The sequence below is a fragment of the Pongo abelii genome, chromosome 8 (genome assembly GCF_028885655.2).
Source record: "Pongo abelii isolate AG06213 chromosome 8, NHGRI_mPonAbe1-v2.0_pri, whole genome shotgun sequence".
In the NCBI taxonomy this organism is placed as follows: Eukaryota; Metazoa; Chordata; class Mammalia; order Primates; family Hominidae; genus Pongo; species Pongo abelii.
The window spans coordinates 17,972,253-17,995,478 of NC_071993.2; the positions used below are offsets into that span (position 1 = coordinate 17,972,253).

Genomic DNA, 23,226 nt, shown 5'->3' on the forward strand with positions numbered 1-23,226 from the left:
ATCATATTCTGGTCTGCAGTATAATTGATCTTTTGGTCTGTTGGAGATTATGTACATGATTTCACTATACTTTATATTTAGTTTTCCTTATGTATCTTCTGTAATATTTATACCCAGGAGTTCACTAACTGTTGTTAAATATGGTTTAGAGACATTTAAGGCAACTAAATTGAGTTTGGAACTTTTAATTTTTTTGGTTTGTTTTGTTTAGGGAATGAAATTATTTAGACTATGGTCAAATAAAATGTTGCATTGCTGTTAGGTTTCTCTATATTCTCTTCCTGCTCTCTCTGAAGTCATCTACAACTCTCTCCGTTCCTGGAAACTTCGGACACCATTTTTGTTTTTCTCGAAAGACAGATTTTTTCCTATGTTGCAGCCTCCATTGTTTTATTTGTCATTTTAGACACATTTTCGGTGCCTTGTCAACTGAATTTTATTGTTCCCAGATTAATGCCAAATAGACAAGAATCCTAAGGGAGAGAAAGTGTTGGAATTCATGATTCTGCCTCTCATTCATTCTGGAGATTGAGTCTCTGCTTCTCTATATTTCATGATAATTTTCTCTTTTGTTTCAGAGCTGAAATATGAGAGAATAAAATTGAGGGGGGAAATTCATGCAGATTATTCCATGAGTATTATCCTTGATAATGTTATTAACCTTGAACTTGCTGAATCAAGAATTGAGTAGAACTATTTGAAGAGTGGACTGATTTTTTAAAACATTGTATTTTAAAATACATTAGTTTTCTTCTTTGTATTCTCAAAATTCTCTGACATTTTGAGAATAGGCAGAGGGGCTGGTGAGGGCTAGAGGGAGATGGTTTGAGTATCTCTGAATGATTTTATATACTCAGCTATATGGTATTTTTCCATCATAAGCTCACATTTCCTTGGTGACAATGTGTATAATGTAGATGACATACAAATATAACATAATATATTTAAATTACCGATTCAATTATAGCTCAGACGTAGAACTGAGATAGTTTTCAGGTTGATAATTTTGAAAACTGGCGTAAATGTTTCGAAAACTTAATTGAATGTTAATTCTTCTTTTTAAAGATATGAACAAGCGTTCCTGACTAGTTTCGTTGGCTTAAGGCCTGAAAAATATTTCTGGACAGGACTTTCAGATATACAAACCAAAGGGACCTTTCAGTGGACCATCGAGGAAGAGGTTCGGTTCACCCACTGGAATTCAGATATGCCAGGTATGGGCAGCGCTTAGGTTGAGGGTGCATTCACCCTACGAATCCGTTGGATAAAGTCTGTTATTCCTCCGGGTATCTCTGCAAATAGACTAGGTAAATTGGTCATGCTTTTAGTAACAATTTATATTTCATTCTTTTTGTTTTTTCATTTCTTCCTATTTTTCTTTTCTAGAAATTTCCCAATGGGTTTAGTGTTCTAAAGAAAAAAGGAAGAAAAAATTTGCTAGGATATCTTGCTGGGTTATCTGGTACTGGTCTACTTAAAACCTATTCATGAAATTCTCAGTGGTCACAAAGGTTTCAAATGGTTGACTTTTTTCTTTCTTTCTTTCTTTTTTTTTTTTTTTTTTTTTTGAGACAGCGCCTCACTCAGTTGCCCAGGCTGGAGTGCAGTGGCCCCATCTTGGCTCACTGCAACCTCAACCTTCCGGGTTCAAATAATTCTCGTGCCTCAGCCTCTTGCCTCCTGAGTAGCTGGGACCACAGGCATGTACCACCACGCCTGGTTAATTTTTGTGTTTTTAGTAGAGATGGGGTTTCACCATGTTGTCCAGGCTGGCCTCGAACTCCTGGCCTCAAGTGATCTGCCTGCCTTGGCCTCCCAAAGTGCTGGGGTTTACAGGCGTGAGCCACTGCACCTGTCCTGGTTGACTTATTTCTGAAAACCTAAAACTGTATTAAATGGACATAAAGCTTTTCAGTGCAATTAGGAGTTGAAATATTAGAGTGGTTGGGTGGTGCAGCAAAGGACATTGCTCATGCGGAACTTATTATTTTCATATCTTCCATGTGCTACCGTGTTTAGTCTTTTATTTGCCTTGGATTTTATTTTGTCATCATAAAACCCTGCCAGGTAAGCTTCAGTATCTTCATTTAAAAGAAGTGGAGGTCGGGCACGGTGGCTCATGCCTGTAATCCCAACACTTTGGGAGGCAGATGTGGGCAGATCACCTGAGGTGAGGAGTTCGAGACTAGCCTGGCCAACATAGTGAAACCCTATCTCTACTAAAAATACAAAAATTAGCCGAGTGCAGTGGTGCATGCCTGTCATCCCAGCTACTTGGGAGGCTGAGGCAGGAGAATCGCTTGAACCTGGAAGGCGGAGGTTGCAGTGAGCCGAGATTGTGCCATTGCACTCCAGCCTGGGTGATAAGAGCAAAACTCTGTCAAAAAAAAAAAAAAAAAAAAAAAAAAGTGGAAACTGAGACTCAGGAAGTTTATGTGACTAGAAAGCTTCCAAGCACGAATTTAGACTAATCTGTGTCATCCCCAAATCTGTGCTACTTACACTCGCACCACCCTGCCTGCCTCTCTATATATTTTGATTTACCTTCCCTAGTAAGATGTTGTAAGTTGTTTCTGAAGTAGTCTCGGAAAGATTCTTTGACTTTTTATACAGTGGTATCACTAGCACACGACATTGTTTAGTATGACAACACACAGAGAAATTTCAACATCCCTTATAGCAAATATTTCATTGTGCTTGGGTGAAAAGCTAAAAAATAATAGCTCAAGTCTATCAATTTACTACCTGACCTAATATGTCCTAAACTTCAGTGTTCTGTAATTTGCATTCTCACCTTTCAATAAGGGAAACAGATCAGTAACCTAAATGGTGTGATTTTTGTTTATGGAATTATTGAACTTTCTGAAACATAGCAAGATTTCAGTTGATTTAAAAAGTAACAGGATGGTGTAATAAGAGCTGAGTACATACTTTAAAAACACATCTTGGCAGTAGTGATAAGTCTCACTCTGTAAGTGAAGCTGCTGAACTTTGCCTGTGGTGTCATCCAGCAGCAGGATTCTGAGGAGTTAGCCCTGGAATGTCCTTAGGGACTAACAATGGATGGAACTGGAACAGAACTCAGTTGCAACCACTGTCGTGGTATATCCTTGATGGAAGGATGGTGGCTGCCCTCTTTGGCTGAGTTTACAGCTGCAGGAGGAGTGGGCAAGGAGCCTGGGGCTGGGGCCTGAGCATCAGGTCAACTGAATTGATTCTGATAGTTAACGGGATGCCGCAGCCTCTGTAGTCATCTATTCCACAGTTACCAGGTTTTAACTCGGTGCTACAAAGAGAAGGAGACAATCTTAGGAATCAGGGAAAATCCTTGAGGTGTCAGGGAATCAGAGATTTCAGAGAAAACATTCCAAAAAAGGTGTACCTCTCCAGAACTTCATGAATGACTTCTAAGCACTTCATGTTCTTTAAAAGTCTGATAATAAAAAAATTTCTTCATCATAGCAGCAAAGAATTCTGATAATTTCAAAGCTGTGTCTTAGTTAATTGCTATTTGGAAATAACCTTGACTGTAAGGCAGAATTATAAATTAAGCTCAGTGCATCCTCATTTTGTTTTATGTACTTCTTTGTTCGTTAAAGCTGGCACTCCTTACAGCTCTATGAGGCAGGTCTTGGTATTTGCATTTGAAGAGGAGAAAGCAAGTTCAGAGTGTTTGAATAACTTACCTAAAATCTCTAGTTGAGACGTGTCTCATTTTGAAATCTGTGAAAAACTTTGGTCCTGGAAAACCTACGTGGACCTTAGTGGGAGGAAAAGAATCTCAAAAAATTAAGAAAGAAGAGAGAAAACCAGAAAGGGGGAGGAAGGGAAGAAGGAAGGAAAGAGGGAAGGAAGGAGGGGAGGAAGGGAGGAAAGGAGGGAGGAAGGAACGAAAGGAGGAAAGAAGGGAAGAAGGAAGTGAGGAAGGAAGGAGGGAGGGAGAGAGAAGCAGTAAACTACTATTTTTGCCATTATGGTGAATTTGATAATTTAAAATATTTTATCATTAAATGACTGTGTGTGGGGCACTTTGCCAAATGTTAGAAATATAAAGTGTTACAAAACCCCCTACATTTGAGATCATAATTGGGTTGGGGTTATAGACCACACAAATACCAATGAAACTGATTCAAAACAGCACAGACCAGTTGCTGAATGCCCCTGGCACAGCCAGCTGCATCTCCTCATCACATGCAGGCTTCACCACATCCCTGATGCTTGGTTCTGAGTGCCTTCTGTGAGCACGGCAGGCCTTCGGCAGGCACCTGTCAAGTGAATTCTACTTTATATATTTAATACAGGGCGAAAGCCAGGGTGTGTTGCCATGAGAACCGGGATTGCAGGGGGCTTATGGGATGTTTTGAAATGTGATGAAAAGGCAAAATTTGTGTGCAAGCACTGGGCAGAAGGAGTAACCCACCCACCGAAGCCCACGACGACTCCCGAACCCAAATGTCCGGAAGATTGGGGCGCCAGCAGTAGAACGAGCTTGTGTTTCAAGGTGAGTATCAGTTATAAAGCTGATAAGAGAATCTGGAGTATGCTTCAGCCTAAAGAATCATCTAAGGACATAAAAAACAAACAAAAACCAAAACACTCTGCCCAGACTCTACCATAGGTATTTAGAAATTCTGATTTGATTAACCCGGATATCAGTTGTTTAAGAGCTCCTTGGGTGGATGCATTTAGACCCACAAATACAACCAACAACATAAACACAACTCGCAGAAGTTTTTCCTCACCTGCTCTGCCACTATCACCTCCTCTCTGCTTCTCTCCTTTCTCCCAGGCCTTCTAGATCTACCTCCCTCCTTTCCCCCCTTCCCCCCTTCCTCCATCCCTTCCTTACCCCCTTACCTTCCCTTCCTCCCTTCCTCTTTTCCTCCCTCCCTTCCTCTGTTCCTTCCTTCCTCCCTTCCTTCTTTTCTCCCTTCCTCCCTTCCTCCCTTCTTCCCTTCCTCCCTTCTTCCCTCCCTCCTCCTTCCTCCCTCCTTCCTCCTCTCTAACCCTTCCCCCTTCCCCCTTCCCCTCCTCCTCTCCTTCGTCCTTTCACCTTTCTCCTTTCTTCTTCTGCTTTCTTCTTTCTTCTTTTTTCCTCTCTCTCTCTCCTTCTCTTTCTTTCTCCAGTGGGGTCTTGCTCTGTCATCTAGGCTGGAATACAATAGTACAATCATGGCTCACTGCAGCCTCAAACATCTGGGCTCAAGTTCCCCTCCCACCTAAGCCTCCCAAGTAGCTACAGGTATGCACCACCATGCCTAGCTAATTTTTAAAATCTTATTTTATGTAAAGATGGGATCTCACTATGTTGCCCAGGCTAGTCTCATACTCCTGGCATCAGTTGATCCTCCCACATAGACCTCCAAAAGCTCTGGAATTATAGGCATGAGCCATTGCACCCAGCCTCTTTTTGTCTTGATAGAAATTTCTGTTTCCTGTCACACTGTGGCATTGTAATTCATATTTATCCCATGCTCTTGGAGCCCAAGTTTTAGCTAATAAAATTGATAAAATATTCTACAATAATGCCACATAGGTATTCTAAAGAGAGTCCTCCCTTTTTCTGATTTAACCCTGATGATTATAATGATGGGTGAGGAAAGGAAATGATAGGTTGGGGCACGTGGCTTTTCAGTGCCCATTAAATGGCAGTTCAATATTCTACCATTATTTAATACATTCATAGTTTAGGCCATTCATTTTCTCCTTATGCAATCAAATTCACTAAAGCAAACAAACAGACAATAAAGGAAACCCAGAAAATAACAAACAAAAACCCCAATGAATTAAGGAGTAGGGTCTTTTACTCTCTCTCTTTTATAAGTCACATCCTTTCTAGAGAAAATTAGACTTAGCCAAATACAGAAATGTACCTACGGTATTAGTCTGTTCTCACACTGCTATAAAGATACTACCCGAGACTGGGTAATTTAAAAAGGAAAGAGATTGAATTGACTCCAAGTTCCACATGGCTGGGGAGGCCTCAGGAAACCTACAGTCATGGTGGAAGAGGAAGCAGGCACCTTATTCACAAGGTGGCAGGACAGAGAAGAGCATTTGAAAGTGTAGGAGAAGCTACCACTTACAAAACCATCAGATCTTCTGAGAACTCATTCACAGGAACAGCATGGGGGAAACTGCCTTCATACTCCAATCACTTCCCTCCCTCAGTGTGGGGATTACAGGTCCCTCCTTCGACATGTGGGGATTACAGTTTGAGATGAGATTTGGGTGGGGACACAGAGTCAAACCCTGTTACCTACCTACTGCTTAATGATACTGTTTTCTAATAGTCCTGCTCTCTGTACTTCTTTTATTCAATCCCTTTGAATGGCATATAGCCATGATATGCCCTGTAAGACAGTTTGGCAAGACTGATGAAGAATTTGCATCAGGATGAGGCTGTGCAGTCTTTTCTAACTCAAGAGGAGTATGGTTAATTGAGCTGGTCACTCCCACTAATAGAAATAGGAATCCAGGGAGTCTTCAATCCAGATTGGCCATCAGATCTAATAACATAATTTACATAGAAGGCAATGTATTGGGCTAAGACAGAAGAGGTTTGTAAATGGATTATTTGAGGACTAACACAAAGAAAATCAAGTATTTTATTGTTACCTCTGGAAACTTTTGAGTTACTACACAAAGGCCAGATTCATCTTATTCCTAGCCTTCACCTGAGGATGTTAGGCTATGGAGATTTATTGCAGTTTTTTGAGAGAATCAGCAGTTTTACCCAGAGCTGAGAAGTGTATCAGGGGCTTCAGTAGAGAGAATTTTCTGGTGGATTTTCAACAAATGAAAATATGTGCTTGACTAGAAATTAGGTGGTTTTACAGGTACTTGGGGTAGGGTTTGTTTGGAAATATATAGACCACCTTTATAAAGATTAAGGTGTGAGAATTATTAATGAAATTCAGCTGATAGTAAATTTAGTTAAGAAAATAAAAATCTTATATCATAGTCTAGCAAGTTGAGGCATCATAGGAGTCTGGGATATGCTGATGTGGATACTTACTTAAACACCTTTGTCCAGATAGCTTGATTCAAGTTAGGGTCAAGGAGAAGGTTGTCTTCGGCTGCTTAATGACAACTTGGGCAACCATAGTGCCTTGGAAGCAATTTTTTTTTCCCACAAGGCTGTGATGTGGGAATGATGAGGAGCAACGCATGAGAATTAGAAAAGTCAATGGCCAAAATTACCTCCTTTCTATTTGCATACTGGTGGGTGTGTCCCAGACCGTCACTGTTGACTGCATTTCACTATTCTCTGCAGTCCTCTGAATATTATGACACAATTCCTATATCATATAATCTTTTAAATGTAATTTTGCTCATAACTCCCTGCCAGATGGTTGTCTGTGGTTGCATGTGCTTCAGTAGTTGTTAAGATGTACAACCATAATGAAAAATACAAGGCGGTATTGAAGGACATTACCAACAAAATATCGAAACATTGCCAGGTTATTCATTGTTTAAGCTGAACACAGTAACAAACTGTGCACAATTTTAGAAAAGTTATTTTCCTTAAAATTCTTCTTCTTCATGTTTACTTTCTCTGTATCAAAAGTGTCTTTCATTCTTTTCCATCTCAATGCCACTTTTTACACTTAACCAAATTAATCTTGTCTTCCACATAGAGCTGTATACATAACCCATATGCCTAAAGCTCCTAAGATTTTCATCTAATTTCTCTTGTGCTATAAAATAATTTTATTTTCTAAGGTTTTCTCAATAAAATAATCCCCCAAGTTTTTTTACCCAACTATTCACTCATAAATTGATTTTAAAGCAAAAGAATTACATTGTATTGAGTCATTACAATGTTTTGTTTTTCTGTAAATGAACTCTCATCAAAAGTAAATAATTGTTTCTCTTAATCTGATAAACTACAAAGCATAAAATAATTTTTGTAACCATATCATCTTCAGCTGTATGCAAAAGGAAAACATGAGAAGAAAACGTGGTTTGAATCTCGAGATTTTTGTCGAGCTCTGGGTGGAGACTTAGCTAGCATCAATAACAAAGAGGAACAGCAAACAATATGGCGATTAATAACGTAAGTGGTATTTTTATGGATTCTTCCTTTTTGTTATCTAGTTCGTGCTTATGAAGTTGAGAAAATTTGTCTGTTTCTGAAATTGTTGTCTCAGGATGCTAGTTTGAGCACCTGTATCATCTCCCAAATCTGTGGGCCCTGTTTGATCTAGTTTCACTTTCAAATCCTTTAATTTTATAAGTGTAAATTCTGCTATGACTTGCTCTATAAAAGTTCAAGATGCTTAATACATATTTGTCTTTCAATACTATGCCATTATTTACTCTCAGGCAGTGGCCTGTTTTTAAGATATTTATGGGATATACCAAAATGCACATCTATTGCATAAGTCTTCTATTTAGCTGTTAAATGTCTTTACTTGTGTACTATTAATTTACATTTAGGAGATAACTTTCAAATATGGTTAGTCCTCATAAGTTACTGAACTTGCTTCATGCAATAGCATATGCTTTCTTTATGTTTTGGATTTCATAGAGCTAGTGGAAGCTACCACGAACTGTTTTGGTTGGGATTGACATATGGAAGCCCTTCAGAAGGTTTTACTTGGAGTGATGGTTCTCCTGTGAGTAATTTGACTTACTATATAACTTTCTTACTTTATCGTGTATTTATTTTGATGAATCCAAACTTTTAGTAAGACAGGTCATTATGATAGGCACTATCCTGCCATGCAAAATTGATGTGCAGGTAAACTTCCTAAAACTTGAGTGTTTTATACCCTCTTTTAGATCAATAGAAATGGAAACATTTTTGATATTCCCACTAATAATGATTAGGCTTCGTCAGACTTCTCCATTTCCAGGAATGAAGAAGTGAGAGATTCTGGCATGTGCTGGCAATATTTAGAAGCCCTAGTTGTCACAAGAAGTGATTTTGTATAATTTCAGTTCTACCTCTTAATTTCAGTTCTGCCTGCACCAGCAACTTTTCAAGGAACTTGAGTGAGGTGGTTTATTTGATGGCTTCATTGACATTTGGGTTTTATATTTACATCTCTGGAAAACACATCACCGTGCTTAGTCCAAAACTCTGTGTGTTATGATTCCACACTGAAAACTCCATAGAAGACCTAGACCCAGGGCCTCTGTTTGTTTCTGCTGTTCATTTTGGCAAAGTTTAGTAGCTGTTAGCAATATTTTCTGGGTCTTTTTCTTTTACAAGAAGAATTAATTATATTTCTTTATCCTACACATTTAATAAAGAGAAAACTTCCAATAACACACTGAAATATTATCCTTTCCATTGGGTTGTAAATTTAGGAACTCCCGACACTGAGAAGTGGAACTTTGTTGCCAAGTTTTTCCTGTATATAAACCCCCATTTGTGGCCCTTGGAGCCATTCTATTTAATAAGAATAAAGAAAATGTTATAATAATCAATTGTGTACGTTATTCAACATCACAATGTTCCATGTAATGAAAGCTGTTTCTTTTCTACTGTGTTTGTGAACTGTGCTTTCAAAGCAAAGCTATTGTGAAAAAAAACTAAATTGATAAAACAATGCAAACATATCTTTCGTTTTTTGTTTGGATGAATGATTGGCATTGGCTTGATACAAATGGTTAATGGTTGTAGTTTAATGTTTCTAATATAGGTTTCATATGAAAACTGGGCTTATGGAGAACCTAATAATTATCAAAATGTTGAATACTGTGGTGAGCTGAAAGGTGACCCTACTATGTCTTGGAATGATATTAATTGTGAACACCTTAACAACTGGATTTGCCAGATACAAAAAGGTATGATCACCGCTTCTCTCCTTTATCTCAGCTTGGTAGACTAACCTCCTGACACCCCAGTATCTTTCCTTTATTAGCAGAAGCAAACAAACAAAATAACAAAACCAGGAAACTGTCAGTGGCCATCATTGCATAGGATAAGCATGAAGTTGATAAGCACAGATAAATGTGCCAAAGGAACAGAGAAGATCAAAAGGCCACCTGGGAGTTCTGGGCAAGAGTCACGTCCTCCCAAATAGTTCCCATGAGCAGCTCTGATCCTGGCCCAGGTTCCATAGCAGTAGAAGTTTGTGGGTGTCCTATGCTGTCAACAGAATAATGCAAATACAACTTCCGTTTTGGAATTTTCACCTTCTGACCTACGTTAATCATCAAATAGGTGAACATTTCCCCAAATCTGAATATTCTAAGTATTGATTTCTCAGATAAATGTTCCACACAGTGAACAATCACCCTGGAGTGGCCTCTGATGCTATTAGCCCCACCATGTTATTGATGGTGAAACAATACGCATGCTGACAGTCATTATCTGGGACTCAGAAAGTTCTGCATATTCAAGTCAGGCCAGAGGATCCGAGTTCTAATGTTAAGAGAAACCAGCACACCAACAAGCAAATAAACAAACCTACCCTCGAACCAAAATATACATCAATACCTCCGTTGTAAATGGTTAAATGGAACTGCATTGCCCTCTGCTGTTGGGGAATCTTGGCAACCATTTCAACTCTGGCTGGAGATGACTTAATGCTCTGTTTATTTTCCATCCTCCTGCTTAGATTATTGCTTTCAAAGTTTCCAGAATAGAAGAAGTCAGTGGTGGCCAGTTGTCCTTTAATGGTCTCTTAGCTACCAATGGCTAGTATCCTTTTTGCATTATTGTAGCTCTGCTCTTGTAGATGTTAAATTCATTAACCTAAAAGCTAGGTAACCTGAGTCCCTTTATCAGCTTTCAACAAAATCCAGATATATCATTAACTAATTGGAAAGAAAAAATATTTCATTTAACTTTTAGTAAACCATACATTTAAGAAAAATAGATTTTCTTAAAAAAATGCATTTTCTATTTTATAAATAAATAGTTCACATTTAATCGTTTCAAATCATGAAATCGTAAATAATTTCACAGATTATAAGATGTCTGGAAAATGAACAGCTGTTAAACACCTATTACATACCAATAACTCACATATTTTCACAAACTAATCTATTTGGTTTAGTTGACAAAATTAAGGCTAAATGATTTAAACCCAGGCTTGGGATTTGAAGCTAGGCTTTCTGATTCTAAAACTTGTGATTTGTTTTTTTTTTCTTTTATATAATGCTACTTGTGCCTGAAAACTGTGGTGGTTGTAATTTCTGTTGGCTATTATTGCACCTAATTTGTTTAATTCTTCACTTCTTATTCTCTTTTCCTTCATTCTGCCCTCCACAACATGATGTGCAAATTAGAGAAAGAAAGGGAAGGGAGAAAAGAGAACAACTAAGTTTTTAGCAATATTGACTCATGAAAATAGTGAAAATAGAAGGATATGTAACTAGCAGAAGTTTAAGTACTTTATTTCTACTTTTCGCTTGTTTTACAGGACAAACACCAAAACCTGAGCCAACACCAGCTCCTCAAGACAGTAGGTGTTTTCTTATTTTCTGATCTCTGTACTGATAACCCTTTCTCTGTCTCTTTCCTTTCTCAATGAAAAAATTACTTGCCCTAGGAAGGTAGAGAGCAGAAGTCCTTAATACCTTTGAGTGAGAATATCATGGAAGTTTGGGTCTTCCTCTCCAGAGAGAAGCTCATATGCACAAACATAAGGCATGTTAATACAGTTTCTCAAGGGTTCATGAATCAATTCCAAGGTCCCAGGTTCCTTCTTCTTTAGCACATGTATTAGTGTCCACAGGCTGCTGTAACCAGTTACCAGGAACTTGGTGGCTTAAAATAACAATGCAGTTACTCCCTTACAGTTCTGGAAGTCAGAAATCTGGAATCAATTTCACTGGGCCAAAATCCAGATGCTGGCAGGACCACGCTCCCTTTAGGGGCTCTGAGGGAGAGTCTCTTTCCTTGCCTTTACCAGCATCTAGAGCTGCATTCTATGAACTCATCAGCTCATGGCCTCTTCCAGCAATGTAGCATCTTCTTCCAGTGATCACATTGCCTCCTTCTCTTGTAGTCAAATCTCCCTCTGCCCCTCTGCATAAGGATACTTGTTACTACATTTAGGGCTCACCTAGACGATCCAAGATAACCCTTCCATCTCAAGATCCTAACCTAATCACGTCTATAAAGTCCTATTTTCCATATAAGCTAACATTCATAGGTTCCAGGGGTTAGGAACTAGATATCTTTGGGGGCTTTTATTCAGCCTACTGTAGCACAGAAGTATGGAATCCCATGGGTTGGAGAAAGCCTGAGGGGCCCACTTGATACGTGAATTCCTTGCTTCTACCCTGAAGCACCCAAGTCCATCTATTAGAAGTTTGGCTTTTTTTTTCTTCTTATACTGGGGTGAAAGCTGCTTTCTCATAATTCCCACTCCTTTGATGTAGAACATTATGGGTGCATTATATATAAATCCTCACAGCTATGCTATCGTATTGATGAAAGTGACACCCGGAGTTCTTTTACCCAGTAATGAAATATGGAACTTAGCTGGGAATGCAAAATGGGCCCTTTTTACCAGATTGGTAGAAAGTGGATATTTGGGCTGGGGTTCAAATGTCTGTATTTGATGTGGACATTCTGCTGTTCTGGTCTCTCAGAATTGCAGATACCTCTTGATATAGCAGCTCTGTCCCTTTCACCTTTGTGTGCTATATACACCAGATTCTTGAATTTGTCTACGTAAAACTCATTGCCTTTTCTCATTAACTTTTCAGATCCACCAGTCACTGAAGATGGGTGGGTTATTTACAAAGACTACCAGTATTATTTCAGCAAAGAGAAGGAAACCATGGACAATGCGCGAGCATTTTGCAAGAGGAGTTTTGGTGATCTTGTTTCTATTCAAAGTGAAAGTGAAAAGAAGTTTCTATGGAAATACGTAAGAACATCAATCATTTTAAAAAATTTTAATAGTTTTAGGGGAACAGGTGTTGTTTGGTTGTATGGAAAAGTTCTTTAGTGGTGATTTCTGAGATTTTGGTACACCCGTCACTTGAGCAGTGTACACTGTACTGTCTTTTATCCCTCACCACCCTCTTACCTGTCCCTGCGTCCCCAAAGTCCGTTGTATCATTCTTATGCCTTTGCATCCTCATAGCTTAGCTTCCGCTTATGAGTGAGAACATACGATGTTTGGTTTTCCATTCCTGAGTTACTTCACTTAGAATAATGGTCTCCAATTCCATCCAAGTTGCTGCAAATGTCATTATTTTATTCCTTTTTATGGCTGAGTAGTATTCCATAGTATGTATATACCACATTTTCTTTATGCACTCATTGGCTGACGGGCATTTAGGCTGGTTCCACATTTTTGCAATTGCAAATTGTGCCAATATTATAAACGTGTGTGCAAGTGTCTTTTTCATATAATAACTTCTTTTCCTCTGGGTAGACACCCAGTAGTGGGATTGCTGGATCAAATTGTGTTTCTACTTTTAGTTCTTTGAGGAATCTCCATACTGTTTTGCATAGTGGTTGTACTAGTTTACATGCCCACCAGCAATGTAAAAGTGTTTCCTTTTCACGACATCCTTGCCAAGATCTGTTATATTTTGATTTTTTAATTATAGCCACTCTTGCAGGAGTAAGGTGTTGTCACATTGTGATTTTGATTTACATTTCTCTGATAATTCGTGATGTTGAGCATTTTTTCATAGAACATCATTGATTTAAGGATGGAACAGTGACATGTGATAAACAAAGTGTCTACAATTGGTAACCCCTAGTACAATTTCTAATTATGTGCTGAATTTGCACCTCCAAAGTTCAAGGTAAAGATGGGAATGCATGAGGAGGAGGAGGTCGTAACACAAGTTATGCCCTATTGTTTAAATATTTAGTGCAGAATTGCAGAACTCAGAATCTTTTTTTTTTTTTTTTTTTTTTTTTGAGACAGTGTCTTGCTCTGTTGCCCAGGCTAGAGTGCAGTGGTGTGACCTCGGCTCACTGCAACCTCCATCTACTGGGTTCAAGCAGTTCTCCTGCCTCAGCCTTCTGAGTAGCTGGGACTACAGGGGCACACCAACATGCCTGGCTAATTTTTGTATTTTTAGTAGAGACAGGGTTTCACCATGTTGGCCAAGCTGATCTTGAACTCCTGACCTTAAGTGATCTGCCTGCCTTGACCTCCCAAATTGCTAGGATTGCAGATGTGAGCCACTGTGTCCAGTCCCAGAACCATTTTTTAGCTTGGATTTTGTGAAGATCAGTACTTGATGGCTTTGAGTTCACTAATTTGAGTTCACAAATTTGATTTGCAAAGATTATAATTCTTAACTAGTTGTTATATGTCAGTCCTGGACCCTTTGTGTATCATATAGCTTAATTTTTAATTTAAAAATCTGGCTTACTTGGCCCAAATTTTTGGCCGTATAACACAGTTTGATTATTTATTATAATCATCTTTCTCGGTTGTAACAAAATTGCGATACCATTGATATACCTATCAGTGAAGGTATAATTTATTTTTTCCAAGAGTGCTTTTCTCAGTATCTTTCTGATTAAAATTCTTCATGGCCTCATTGCCAGAGAGGAGGTAACAGAGCAGGAAAAAATAAGTTGAACAGTACTGAAAGAATAAAAATTCATTTGATTTATAAAGGTACTAGAGTATACTCTGACTTAACATCATTTTGTGGATATACCTTGCTTTGAAATTCTCAAGATGTTTTCTAATATTGCACAACTATATATATATATATATATGAAAATCAAATATATCTATATATAGTAAAATGGTACATTATAATGAAATTAATACATTTTGGGGTTCCTTTCCTTGTTCATGAACACACATGTTCTCCCAAGTTTGAAGAACAGATATATCCTCCTGGCTCATACACAGATATAAATTATAATATATATGTAATATATACATAAAATATGTATATAAAATAAATACTTAAAAAACATATGAAATAAATATATGATATATGTAAAATACATATAGAAAATATATGTAATATATGTATAATATACTTTATATTATACATATAAATCCTCTCACCTCAGCCTCCCAAGTAGCTGGGACTACAGGTGTGCACCACCATCTCCCACAGGGTGACTACTTTTCATATATATATTTTGTATATGTATTTGACATATAGATTTATTTTACCTATATCAGTGTTTATAATGATATAGGTAAAATAAATCTAATATATGATTATTTTTTATTTAAAAAAGAAAAATTTGTACACAATTTAATTACTTGAATTTGTAAAGCAAATACCTTAAATCATTCTCTATAATACTAAATGCCTATAATAGTTACATTGTTGAAGACATTCTTTAAAACAAAGTAGCCAGTCAGGATTATAGGATTATGCATCAAAGAAAAGACTCCTGCTTTACAAATTCAAATTATTAAATTGTGTGCATTTTTTTTTTATTTCTAGGAAGAACGTAATATAGAATGTACTACATTTCTGCAGAAATTCCTCTCTAGAAAAGGTTTCGATTAGGCTGCCTCATTAACATGTGTGTTTTGTTTAAGAACTTGCTGATTGTGTGATTCTAAATTGAACTATACGTAAACTTCCATGTTTCAGGTAAACAGAAATGATGCACAGTCTGCATATTTTATTGGTTTGTTGATCAGCTTGGATAAAAAGTTTGCGTAAGTAAATCAAGCTAAAAACACCTTTGCTTGGGTTAGTGTTCTGACCAATACCTATGAGTTATTTTGAGATTTTTCTTTGTGGAATGCATTTTTAAAAATCCTACAGCATTCTCAATTGAAAAAGCAACTTTAAAAAAAGAATTTAAAATCTATTCAATATTTTCAGCACTATAAATTCCAAACAAACAACTCAAAATTGGATTCAGTTTTGCAAAACTACACTTTTCTTTGTTTTCAGATGTCATCATCTGTCAGTAAATCATCTACTAAAAAGTTGTTGTTTTAGACATATACAAATACTGAATTTATTTAAAAAATTATAATCCCATCTGGGATGATAACCTTGCTAACCTTGCTGCTGGGAACCGCAGTATCCTTTCCTATTGCCCTGTTCCCTGTGTTAGGGCACTATTTTGAAGCACACTTTCAATTTGCAGGAAATACTTTCCCTTTAAAAGGGTGATTGTGCCATTTTCTATTAGATATAGGAGCCAGGAGCCAGAAAAAGCTGTAGGGACATGAGGAAATTAATACATTTTATGTTCTTTTTTCTTGTACCTTAATACATATGTCCTCTAGAGTTTGAAGGGCAGATATGTCCTCCTGGCTCATGTACAGAATTTTTTAGCCTCATGTATTCCAGAGGACTGCTATTGTCATCTTTGAGCAATAGAGACCTAAATTCAAGGTCATTATTATTATTATTATTATTATTTGAGACAGGTCTCGCTCTGTTGCCCAGGCTGGAGTGCAGTGGGACGATCACAGCTCGCTACAGCCTTGAAATCCTGGGTTCAAGCAATCCTTCCACTTCAGCCTCCCAAGTAGCTGGGATGACAGACATGCACCACCATACCCCACAGGGTCATTGTTTTTAAAGACTAAAAGTGTTGGATCTTCCTTTAGACAAGGAACATCATTTTATCATTTCTAAAGTGAAAAGATCAAATTTCATGATCTCATGGCTGGTCCCCTTCTGGCTCTCACAGTCTGAATTTTTGTAATTTATAGACATAAGTTTAGCCCACCTACATTACAAGAAACTAGAGTAAACATGAGAATCAGAGAATGAGTCTAATGAGAAATTCTATACACTCTGCCTCTCCGTGGGTGGTTTGGTTTTGTGGGAATCATGCCCGGGGAGTACAATGGGAGGATTTTTGTCTCTGGCTCACTTCCAGAGTAATCAGGGTCTCCACTTTGCGACTAAAGGTGGTTTCTTCCTGGGAGGGAAAAGAAGGTAGCCTGGACATGGTATCAGGGTTGCTGCTGCGGAGCATGACGCATGGGACACACCAATACTCAGGCATTGGGGGTTTTCCTGCCACTCTCTGGAGGTCTCCCTCTTCTGGGTTGACTTGTCCTGTCCCACCAGTAGGCTGTAGCCAACTATTCTTTTTTATGAGACGGAGTTTTGCTCTTCTAGCCCAGGCTGGAGTGTAATGGTACGATCTCGGCTCACTGCAGCCTCTGCCTCCCAGTTCAAGCGATTCTCCTGCCTCAGCCTCCTGAGTGGCTGGGATTACAGGAGCCCACAACCATGCCTGGCTAATTTTTTTTTTATTTTTTATTTTTTTTTATTTTTAATAGAGATGGAGTTTCCCCATGTTGGTCAGGCTAGTCTCGAGCTCCTGGCTTCAGGTGATCCACTCGCCTTGGCCTCCCGTAGTGCTGGGATTACAGGCGTGAGCCACTGCTCCTTGGCCTGTATCCAATTAGTCTAATGATTGGATCATTTCAAAATGCCTGAATTTTCTTTTCCAGTTGGATGGATGGAAGCAAAGTGGATTACGTGTCTTGGGCCACAGGTGAACCCAATTTTGCAAATGAGGATGAAAACTGTGTGACCATGTACTCAAATTCAGGTAGGCAAGTCATGCGTGTTGAATTTGCTTTGTGGCATGGAGTGTCATTTGCCACATCCCTAGACTAAAAGTAGCAAGTTGTGTGCTTATATCAGGCAAGATAAAAAGAGAGAATAAAGGAGAATTCTAATTTTAGCAGCATAACAGTTCAACTTGTAACGAGAATGGATGCTTAACATTTACACTAGTAAATGACATAGTTAATGTTCTCACTTGTTCCCAAATTAGGAACCATTTTTTTCATGTTCTGATTTGAAAAAACTTATCCAGAATTTGTTTATCTATCTCCTTTATTTCTCTCTAGCTCCTTATTATTCTGCGAAATGGGAATAATGACAGAATCTATCAATTGTTGAGAAGATAAAATGAAATCATACATCTAAAATACTGTGTAGATGTTCGGTGTATACAAAGTTTGCTATTGTTAGATTATTATTATTAGCTATGACCATTTAGGCAATATATCTGCAACATCAAGTACATGTTTGGTTCATAGGATGCTTTCTATAAAGTGGAACTATTATTAGTTTAAGTAAAACAGCAAAAGGATATTGCATGGATACCTCTAGTCACATATAAAAATAAAGTTTGATTCTAGTCTAAATAAGTTTTGAGAATTCTTGTAAAATAGAAATACATTTTTTAAAATAATGTTTTAAAACATAAACATATGAATCTAATTTAACTATTTTTCTCTTTGCCAGGGTTTTGGAATGACATTAACTGTGGCTATCCAAATGCCTTCATTTGCCAGCGACATAACAGTAGTATCAATGCTACCACAGTTATGCCTACCACACCCTCGGTCCCATCAGGGTGCAAGGAAGGTTGGAATTTCTACAACAACAAGGTACTAGGAAAATTAGTTGCAATCTTGGCACTGATCAGTATGGAGAGTGATGCAAATCTTTCAGCTCAAAGTTAACTTTTTGCTAGCCTCATCACTTTAGAAAATTTTTGGCAAGAATAGGTGAAAATTCGCGTGACAAACTCTTTATGGAAATTGAGAGCATACTTGAGATATTATCCACATTGATGTATCCTTTCTCCCAAGGGAGAATAAAACTTTGCAAAGAAAGTGAGTGGGTCATAAAACTAACAATTTTTTAAATCTCCAGTTGGTGGTGAGAAAATTCTGATTTAGCTATAATCTTCATGAATAATTTTGCTTTTTGTAGAGCAAAGTTGATCATCTTTACTTAACCCCTATGGTTTTTCTTTTTTTTTTTTTCCACCCCTCTTCCATCCCAGTGTTTCAAAATCTTTGGATTTATGGAAGAAGAAAGAAAAAATTGGCAAGAGGCACGAAAAGCTTGTATAGGCTTTGGAGGGAATCTGGTCTCCATACAAAATGAAAAAGAGCAAGGTGGGCAGGCCATTTGCAATTAGTTGTGCATTTAAATATGGAATTTTGACTGCAAAATGGTAAAATATTGCTGACAGTAACTGACTTTTTGGTTTTCCACTGTAAAAGCTAAAAAAGTGGAAAAAATCAAATGCCTATTGAAAACTATTTTATTCAATCATAGCACATATTAAGCTGTTTATTTTATATAAAGTCATCACAACTCTAAGAAGCAGGTATCATGACCCCATTTTGTGAGTGGGGAAATCGTGCATAGACAGCTTTGAGTGAAGGAGCTTGCCTGTTAAGCAGTAGAGCTGGGAGTGAAACCTAGGTTTGTCCAGCTTTCTACCAAATCAGTTTGCTCCCAAAGAGTCAAAGAAGAGTACTTCTAAGAATAAGATGAAAAATTGCTGCTTTCTCATTTATTGCTCTTCTAGTCACTTGATCATAGAACTTGTAATGCAACATAGTTAATATTTTAAATATGAACTTTGAACAAATTTCGATTTTTTTTTTTTTGAAACAAGGTCTTACTCTGTTGCCCAGCATTATAACTCACTGAAACTTCGAACTCCTAAACTCAAGCAATCCTCTTGCCTCAGCCTCCTGAGCAGCTAGGGCAGGCCTGGGCCACGATGCTCGGCTAATTTTTTTTAAAAGTTATTTTTTGTTGTTTTTGTTTTTGTTTTTGTTTTTTGTACAGATAGAGTCTCACTATGTTGCCCAGGCTGGTCTTAAACTCCCACCTCAGCCTCCCAAAGTGTTAGGATTAGAGGTGTGAGCCACCATACCTGGCTTTGAAATATTTTTTGATAAAACATGAAAATAAGCCAGAACTATGTTGGAGAATATTCACCATATCCATAGAGCAGATGGTAAAATTCATGATATTGTCGTCAAAAGAAAGGTACCCACCATTTCTGCATGATCTTTCTGTGGAGGCATCCACTGAAATAGGTATCAGGTTAAATTGTGACTTGCCCTTTGAGGAGGGTGTTGACCAACTGCAGGAGATTAAGACTAAACTGATGAAGGGTTTCGAAATCACTGCAAGTGAGTCAGAGTTGAAAGACCCTCAAGTTATACAGCTTGGAAAAGAGAGGATGTGGACTTTGAAGGATCACCCTGTGTCACCTCAGATAGAAGACCTGGAACCAATGAGTGACGGTCACAGGGAAATAGATTTAGGCTCAAAATTAGGGGGCCATTGTTACAGAACTGATTGGATAGACTGCTTCATGAGGAAGTTGAAATTTCTAAAGGGCTGTGAAAATGCTTACACTGGAAGATACTCAAATGGATGCTAGGGCATCCTGTATGTTGGCTGGTATGTAGTATAGAAGATGCTCAACAGTTGTTTGTTGTATATATAACTTTATAGGGACATGGTAGGAGACACATGGACTGAATGTTCTGTAAGCTCTCTTTTGGTTCTGAGATTCTTTGACTTCTAGAATCATTTATTTCAAAAATGATGTGAGAAATAAAATAGAAGAAAAACATAGGAAATAAGAAGGCACTAGAAACATGTAGGGTGCTCTCTCAAAAGTTTATTTGGCTTTGTGAATGCCGCCATGTGCTCTCTGAGAACACATTGTACAATAAATCCCAACCAAGCTTTTACTGAGAACGTTTGACAAGTTGAGCAATTTGTCAGGCGCTGAAAGAAAAGAGTCAAACCAAAGCACACAGTACAAGAACATAACATTCACATTTCTCCAACTGGCCTACCCCATTTTGGGCTTAGCTACCCAGCAGAGAAACACAATAATTGATTTCCCCTCTTAACCACAAAGTGCTGATTCCTGGCACAATGAAATTGAAACTGGATAATAGAGATGTGCAGAAGGAATCAATTTGCAGATAAAATAACATTATTCCTGGCAAAACAGGCACACGTCGTTGAATTCTTATTGTGGTTGTTGGCAGAAAAAAAGTGCTGAATCTTGGCAGGTAGAGCTTTTCCATGTTTCATTTCAAGCTGGGGATGAGGCAAAAGTTACGATCTTATTTGGAAAACAAAATAAAATCAAAACAAATATCTACCCATGCTCTTTTCTTTTTAGAGATAGGGTCTCGCTTGATCACCCAGGCTGGAGAGCATTGATGTGATTATAGCTCACTCCAGCCTCCAACTCCTGGGCTCAAGTAATCCTCATGTCCCAGGCTCCCAAGTAACTGGGACTACAGGTGTGCACCATCATACCTGGCTAATTTTTAAATTTTTTTTGTAGAGAGAGGGTCTTGCTATGTTGCCCAGGCTGGCTTAAAACTGCTGACCTCAAGTGATCCTGCCACCTTGGCCTCCCAAATTGTTGAGATTACATGTGTGAGCCACCATATCTAGCTGTACTCATGCTCTTTTTCTTTTCTGAAAAACGTTGGAAGAGTTTTTTTCTTTTTTTTTTAAATCCTTAGTTAATTGAGAAAAACAGAAGTCTCTGAGATGGTAGCTGCCTCTTCTACTCTGCAGAAAGAGTAAGCGTATAGCAATGGAATTGCTTGAAATTCTATGAAATTGTTCATGAATACACAGATAGTTACATCTCTGCAGATTTCTATTTTGCATTTTCTATAAGTAACCCTGAATGCTTAGTCATTCTATTTCCTATTTATGTTCAGCAGATGTGTTTAAGTGTAAATGTTTGCAAAGTATTGTTCAGTAGAGTAGGTACTTGTCGGTCTAGGAGTTAATGGCTCAGGTAGTGGTGTTGGCCCCAGATGGCAGCTGCCATGGGAGGCCTGGAGGTACGCTGAGGGAAGGGGAGGGGCACATGTACAATTCAACCTTTTATGTCTCTTGGATGTTTGCCACCATCCTCTTGGCCACAGAATTGATAAGCAAGAAGCCATATTCTATAGTCTCATCCGGTGATGTGAGCACTTTATTATTGATTGATTTGTGTAGCGATGGGGTCTCCCTCTGTTGCACAGGCTCAAGTGCAGTGGCACAACCATGGCTGTCTGCAGCCTCGACCTCCTTGGCTCAAGCAATCCTCCTGCCTCAGCCTTTTGAGAAGCTGGGACTACAGGCGCATGCCACCGATGCTTTGTTAATTTTTGTATTTCTTTGTAGAGACAGGGTGTCGCCATGTTGCCCAGGCTGATCTTGAACTCCTGGCCTCAAGCAATCTTGCTGCCTCTGCCTCGCAAAGCGCTAGGATTACAAGCACCAGCCACCATCCCCAGCCCCTGATGTGAGCATTTTAGCATCAGGATGGTACCCTAGATCCAAGCACACTGAGTAGATGGGCAACTGATCTCAGGGATTTCTCCCCCACCTCCCCAAGAGGAATCTCAATTGGGAAACTTTTGGTTTGGCAATCTGAGATACTGATAATTTGACAGCTGTATTGGTCTGTTCTCACGCTACTATTCAGAGCTGCCGGAGACTGGGTAATTTATAAAGGAAAGAGGTTTGATTGACTCACACTTCCACATGGCTGGGGAGGCCTCAGGAAATTTACAGTCATGGTGGAAGGGGAAGCAAACATGTCCTTCTTCACATGGTGGCAGGAGAGAGAAGTGCAAAGCAAAGCATTAAAAGATAAAACCATTAGCTCTTGTAAGAACTCATCTCATTCACTATCATGAGAACAGAATGGGAGAAACCTCCCCCATGATTCAATTACCTTCACCTAGTCCCACCCTTAATACATGGGAATTATTACAATTCCAGGTGAGATTTGGGTGGGGACACAGAGCCAAACCATATCAACAGCCTAATGATTCTTGTTTTGACAGTTTTTATTTTTTCAGAACTGTCTGGGTTAAGATTCCTTTGTCCCATAGTTATTATATAAATCAGATTATCTTATTTACAGAATCAGGACAGCTGGTAATCCATACGGTGACTTTTTGTGAATTAGAAAAAGTTGTGGTTGTAGGCAGCCACAACCCAGATAGGGGCGCACAGAATGGAGCCCTCGGGCAGGGTGCAACTTGCACAAGTGTCTTCAGTGGCCTAGATAAAACCTAGACTTTTATTGTATGAAACTTTTCAAAGTCCAAAGCTCAAGTGACAACACAATGCTGATATTAGAATGTTTGTGTGTTCATGGTAAGTGTTTTTAAGTAACAATGACACAAGTCACATGGTAAATATTTTGAAATTCATATATTTTGAATATTTTCCATATTTTGAGTATTAACCCTCAAAGTTTAAAATTATTTCATGAAATTTTCTTTCAGCATTTCTTACCTATCACATGAAGGACTCCACTTTCAGTGCCTGGACTGGGCTGAATGATGTCAATTCAGAACACACGTTCCTTTGGACGGATGGACGAGGAGTTCATTACACAAACTGGGGGAAAGGTTACCCTGGTGGAAGAAGAAGCAGTCTTTCTTATGAAGATGTAAATATCAGATTCAGGTCACCTCTCTACACACCATCAGCTTGCACAGGGTTATCATCTTATTGATTACTCTT

General features: G+C 38.4%; 1 protein-coding gene across 1 annotated transcript in view; it reads left to right on the forward strand.

Moving 5' to 3' along the window:
- Positions 1–23,226, forward strand: part of MRC1 (mannose receptor C-type 1) — an 89,317-nt gene that overhangs the window by 40,449 nt on the left and 25,642 nt on the right. The window contains exons 10-21 of the mRNA XM_024253705.2: positions 1,066–1,214; positions 4,302–4,501; positions 7,932–8,059; positions 8,534–8,621; positions 9,654–9,798; positions 11,382–11,423; positions 12,676–12,839; positions 15,511–15,578; positions 17,346–17,446; positions 18,151–18,296; positions 18,698–18,812; positions 22,986–23,152. Of these exons, the coding sequence (XP_024109473.2) occupies positions 1,066–1,214; positions 4,302–4,501; positions 7,932–8,059; positions 8,534–8,621; positions 9,654–9,798; positions 11,382–11,423; positions 12,676–12,839; positions 15,511–15,578; positions 17,346–17,446; positions 18,151–18,296; positions 18,698–18,812; positions 22,986–23,152 (1,513 nt within the window). The remainder of the gene's footprint in view (positions 1–1,065; positions 1,215–4,301; positions 4,502–7,931; positions 8,060–8,533; positions 8,622–9,653; positions 9,799–11,381; positions 11,424–12,675; positions 12,840–15,510; positions 15,579–17,345; positions 17,447–18,150; positions 18,297–18,697; positions 18,813–22,985; positions 23,153–23,226) is intronic.